Source organism: Mobula hypostoma, chromosome 7 (assembly GCF_963921235.1).
Source record: "Mobula hypostoma chromosome 7, sMobHyp1.1, whole genome shotgun sequence".
In the NCBI taxonomy this organism is placed as follows: Eukaryota; Metazoa; Chordata; class Chondrichthyes; order Myliobatiformes; family Myliobatidae; genus Mobula; species Mobula hypostoma.
This window is the reverse complement of record NC_086103.1, coordinates 58,324,509-58,330,508: the sequence shown is the minus strand read 5'-3', so window position 1 is coordinate 58,330,508 and position 6,000 is coordinate 58,324,509. Positions and strand designations below refer to the sequence as shown.

Sequence of the window (6,000 nt, the reverse complement as noted above, 5' to 3'; positions counted from 1 at the left end):
GGCAAAAGAAAGGAAACTATAGGCCAGTTAGTTTGCCCGCAGGTTGGGAAGATGATGGAGTCGACAATTAAGGATGAGGTCTCAGGGTACTTGGAAGCACATGGTAAAACAGCCTGTAGTCAGCACGGAATCTTCAAGGGAAAATCTTGCCTAACAAATCTTTTGGAATTCTTTGAAGAAATAACAAGCAAGATAGATAAAGGAGAATCCGTTTATGTTGTGGTCTTGGATTTTCTGAAGGCCTTTGACAAGGTGCCACACATGAGGTTGCTTGACAAGCTACAAGCCCATGGTATTATAGGAAATATTCTAGCATAGATAAAGCAGTGGTTGATTGGCAGGAGGCAAACAGTGGGAATTAAGGGAGCCTTTTCTGATTCCACAAGGGGGTCTTAGTAGTGTTCCACAGGGGTCTCTGTTGGGGCCGATTCTTTTTACATTATATGTCAATGATTTGGATGATGGAACTCATGGCTTTGTTGCAAGGTTTGTAGATGAGATATGAAGATAGGCAGAGGGGCAGATAGTTTTGAGGAAGTAGAGAAGCTACAGAAGGACTTAGCCAGATTAGAAGAATGGGCAAAGAAATGGCAGATAGAAGACAGCATCAGGAAATCATGCACTTTGGTAAAAGAAATGAAAGGGTTGACTATTTTCCAAATGAAAAGAAAATACAAAAAAAAACTGAGGTGCAAAGGGACTTGGAAGTCTTTGTGCAGGATTCGCTAAAGGTTAATTTGACCCATTGGTTGGGTCTGTGATGAGGAAGACACATGTAATGTTAGCATTCATTTCAAGAGGACTAGAATATAAAAGCAAGAATGTAATGTTGAGGCTTCATAAAGCACTGGTGAGGCCTCACTTGGAGTACTGTGAATAGTTTTGGGTCCCTTATCTTAGAAAGGAAGTGCTGAAACTAGAAATGGTTCAAAGGAGGTTCATGAAAATGATTCCAAGATTGAAGAGAATTTGATGGCTCTGGGCCTGTATTCAATGGAACTCAGAAGATGAGGAGTCACCTTATCGAAACCTATCAAATGGTGAAGGTTTATGATACACTTTCCTGTGGTGGGAGAGTTTAAGACTGGAGGACACAGCCTCAGAATAGAGAGGCGTCCTTTTAGAATGGAGATGAGGGGAAATTTCTTCAGCCAGAGAGTGATGAATCTGTGGAATTCTTAGCCACAGACAGCCACGAAAAACCAAGTCTTCATGTATATTTAATGCAGATCGATTACTGATTGGTCAGAGCATGAAGGGATATTGGAAGAAGGCAAGAGATTGAGACTGATAGGAAAATTGGATTAACCATAATGAAATGACTTGATGGGTTAAATGGCATTATTCTGCTCCTATATCTTATGGTCTTCTTGAGGCATGTGCAAACAATGTTGTTTTGTGTTAAGGATAATGATTTGCTTGAAATGCATTGGGGGGAGGGGTACTTTTTCTTTCATATATATCTCTGAGATAGAAAGAAGAGTGAACAAACTATTTCTGGAAAAATAAACACCCATAAAGAACATAAAGATACAGATGCTGTATTTAGCAGTCATAACATCATTAGTCAAAAGCCACAAAATTAATGTCAAGTTGTGATAGTATCTAAGGTTGGCATTTTAAGCTCACTTGCACTTTATAATTTGAGAGTTATCATAAAATAATCTTTGTTGACTTAAAGCACCATAAACTAACCTACTGAACCACAAATATAGAATTGGCCACTCCTGGGATTGCTCAAATATCAGGAGTGAAGGAAAACTAATGACCAGAAGGGGAAAAAAAACATGGATTAGTAAACAGTTACAGCTGTACAACAACTTGGCCTGTAATGTAATCATAATTTTCAAGGCACTTCACTGAACCATGATTAAAAAACATTTGACGCAGTCAAATAAAGGTATATTAGGTCAGGTTGCCAAAAGCTTGGCTGGAGACAGTTTTAGAAAATATCTTGATAGAAGTAGATACACTGTGAAAAAATCTCAGCACTTAAGAGTCCCAAGACACAGCTCCCAGCGAAGGGAAACTAAAGTCAAGGATATAATCAGCCTGAAAGGTATGATCTTGGAAGTACAAGGGTGGTTTGTATAGAGGTCAGGATAAGATCACATAGATCACAAAGGGCAAGGCCATTGAATATGAACATTTTAATGGTTAGATTGCAGATCACAAGTGGAAGTGTATGCGGATGGGAAGAAGGCATAGTGGATAAGGCCTTATAGGCTACTACCGATTATTCCCAATCATATTAAAACTGTGAAGCGTGTTACAGCTATTCTAATGTAAATTACTATTGCACTGAAACCACCAAACATTTACACAAATTTTTGTAGAAATGGTAGGTTTAGCACATTGGGTACAAAGTACAACTGGCAATGAGATATCAACTATAAAAAAGAATGTGGATAGAAAACGTTTGTTTCTAATCTGTGCTTACAATGATTTTTTTTCCCCACTGTGTTGGTCATGTTATAGTAGTACTAGTGCAATCACTCAAGTTGAGTATGATGTTCTCCTAAGGAGTTGTCTATTGGTGGGCATGTTACACAAGACAGCTGATAACATCAGCACTGGGTAAATATAATTAAGTCTGGTTCCCTTCACAACTATGATAACTACAGGCTAATTCAAAACTGACTGAGTTCACAGTTCAAATGCTCATTCTTAGTTAAATCTCTGGTACCGTGAATCAACAGGCTGAAAAGTACAGGGAAAAGATATTAAAATGCCTTTCACCAAACACAAAATGTCAGTTAAGGTGCTTCTATAGGTATAATTAAAATAACTGAAAGCAACACTTCATCTTTCAGGAAACAAAATAAAGCATTTAGTCAAATATAAACCAGAAATTCTGAACATTTGGAAGAGAAAAAAACCTAAAGAAATTTTTATTCAGAAAATTCTTCTTATATTTAAATATTTTATTATAATAGAATTTCCCTGCCACTTATTCCTTGGAAGCAGTGCATAACAAAATGCATGTCATTGTATAATAAAAAGCTACTTTTAGTTATTAGACTATTCCCAATAAGGGTAAATGCCTCATAACAAGGCATGAATATAATGTTCAAATTTGATATATACTGTATGTATATATATATATATTATATAGTATAAAGGAAATCCACACAAAGTTCTTGTTTTTCCTCTTTTCTTCATTAACACATTCAAAAGTGTAATTTAAGGGGAAAAGGCACATAGTACCAAAGAAAATTCATTGAGTTAAGTCACTTCTTTACTGGGCTATGAAATATGCCAAAGAATGTGGCCTTCATCTTTTTTTAAACATTTGCACCTGTTTTGTAACAAAATATCAAAAATGTTCATCTTATTAATTGTATAACTTGGGGATATAAATAGCCTCTTTTTAAATTCCCTATCAATAACATTAACTGAATTAAATTGTATAGACATATGAAATGATACTGCTTCAGGAAGTTAATTATTTTCAGAACATCTCTATACAGAAATCATTTGTACACAAATTCCTTTATACATAATTATATAATTTCTTCCAAAAGTATTTGGGATATATTGCAGCTACACAGTGCTGATAATTCAAATCTTGCAGGCTGTAGTCTCTGGCCTTTGAACAGTCATATGCAAGGAAGGCATAGTCAGATATAGTCATCATGGACAGGCTCTCCACTGACATCACAGTAATGTATGAAAATAGCTACAACTCGCGGAAATACACCACTTCTCATCTGCCGTCGTTCAGAGATCACCTCACCAATTGTTTCCATACAAATGTCAGCTGACAGTTGTCCTTTTCTCCGAGGAGCATAGATTGTAGCTGAGGAAAAAAATTCCCATAACAATTACATACAAATGGATCAAATTTATTCAATATAATGACTAAATTACCACATTCTTGCTTTTTTAGGTCCAAAAGAAAATTATTTTTTGCAACTATTCAATGGCTGTGCTTAAACACTGAAAGTAGTAGTAACCTTAGCTAACATTCTCCTCACTGCTGAAGATGGATGACTCAATATTACAATTTCAACGCATTTATATGTTTGACTTTACCCCTGCTTACCTCTACATGTCTATTAACTTCAGGATTAGCTCTTTTTCAATTGTATGCATGGTCAGCCTGCATCCTCCCAGCTTGTTTTACTGACTGGAGGCCTTCTAAAACTCTGCTGTCCATGTCCTATCTTGGCCGCTTGCAGAGGTATGTGCCAGAAAGGAGATTAGTGAGGAGGTAGATGTTCTTGGTGGTACGGTCCTGTTGAAGATGGCGGAGATTTGCGGAGAATGATGTGTTGAAGAATGTGGAGATTCATGGGGTGGCAGTAAGGAAGTCTATCTCTGTTAAGGGGAGATGGGGTGAGCACATGTCCGGGAAATGGAGGAGATGCGGGTGAGGGCAGTGAAGGTTGGGGGAACGTTCCAAATCTCATTTTCTTGTAAATTAACTATTCATAAGTGAGACTCTACTATGAGTGGCACTATCGGCATTGGGATCATCAGATTATGGGAGAAAAAAAATATCCAGCATTTGTCACTTCTCACTATGAAGATCAGGAATGTATACTGGTTGGAAAAGTAGTGTCAGAATAAAGGTAACTACTGTAATTTCATGGGCCCTTTGGTGTTAAGTATATGGTATGAAACTGTAAATGTGTAGAGAGAATACTTACTTCGCTCATCATCTTCAAAGTCATATCTTGCATAGCTGTTTGGTTCTGCAGTACGCAGTGAACGAAGCCAAGGGAAATCAGTGATCATGAAGTATGGAGCTCCATCTACTGTTCCTGTCAAAACAAAACTGTGAGTAGAATATTTTGCATAATTGAGAAAATCTATTTTTCAAAGTTAAGATGAAATCACAGTCTCAAGCTCTTTGTGAAACTATATTATATTCCTAAAGTATTTAGCAAATAAATTTTAAATGAAAATGAAATATTGAGTTCAAGGGGCTAAAAGCATGATCATGTTACAGTAACTTTTTTTTGGAAAGTATACATCTGGAAATCTAGGGTAACACTGCTCAAATAGTACTGTCTGGATTCACAATGTGTGGCATCCATGAGAATGATTTATAGTGGCATGAAAAAGTATGGATAATTAGTAAGCAGATGTGTGCCTGTGCACATATGGGCGTATATAAGAAAAAGACAAAAAGTGGCAAGAGAAAACAAATTAAAGGCAGCCTTAAGATAAAACTTATAGATGGGACAATTGCAGAATTTTACAACACAAGCAGACCAAGTACCTCTTCAGCATCGTAATTATGATTCTGGTCTATTATTTCTGACATATGTCATCACATTTATTGTTCTGTAGTAGCAGTACAGTGCAAGACATAATCAGTATAAATTTTTTTAAAAGTTCAAAAGATAAATAACGAGGTAGTGTTCAGAAATCTAATGGCAGAGGGGAAGAAGCTGCTCCTAAAATGTTGAACATGTGTTCTCAGACTCCAGCAGCTCCTCCCCAATGGTAATAACACGAAGAGGGCACGTTCTGAATGATTGGGTCTTTAATGATGCATGCTGAGTTCTTGAGGCACTGCTTCTTGAAGACGTCCTCAATGGAAGGAAGGGTTATGGAATAAGCTTCACAACCCTCCGCAGCCTCTTGCGATTCTGTATACTCACCAGGCTATGGTGCAATCAGTCAGAATATTGTACAAATTTGCACATGCTGGTGACATACCAAATTCCCTCTAAGTCCTAAAGAAAAACAACGCTGTGTGCCTTTTTCGAGACTCCATCAATGTGTTGGGCCCAAGAGAGATCCTGTAATGTCGACACCCAGGACAAAGCTGCTCACCCCTTCCACTGCTGATCCCTAACAAGAACTGGTGAGTGTTTGTGTGACTTCCTCTTCCTGAAGTCCACAACCAATTCCTTTGTCTTACTGACGTTGAGTGCAAAGTTGTTTTTGCAACACAACCAGCCAATTTGTCTCACTCCTATGCATCTCTCTGTCGTCATCTGAGATTCTACCAACAGCAGCGGCATCATCAGTGAATTGATAGACGGT

General features: G+C 37.5%; 1 protein-coding gene across 2 annotated transcripts in view; it reads right to left on the bottom strand.

Annotated features, from left to right (window-relative positions):
- Positions 1 to 1,321: 1,321 nt before the first annotated feature.
- The window catches only part of fbxo38 (F-box protein 38), an 83,149-nt gene continuing 78,470 nt past the window's right edge, over positions 1,322 to 6,000 (bottom strand). The window contains exons 21-22 of one of the 2 annotated variants that reach the window (XM_063053476.1): positions 4,653 to 4,766; positions 1,322 to 3,799 (exon numbers count right to left, since the gene is read on the bottom strand). In XM_063053476.1, the coding sequence (XP_062909546.1) occupies positions 3,621 to 3,799; positions 4,653 to 4,766 (293 nt within the window). In that variant the 3' untranslated portion in view covers positions 1,322 to 3,620. Of the gene's footprint in view, positions 3,800 to 4,652; positions 4,781 to 6,000 lie in introns of those variants that run through there. The other variant, XM_063053477.1, reaches the window with a different exon arrangement.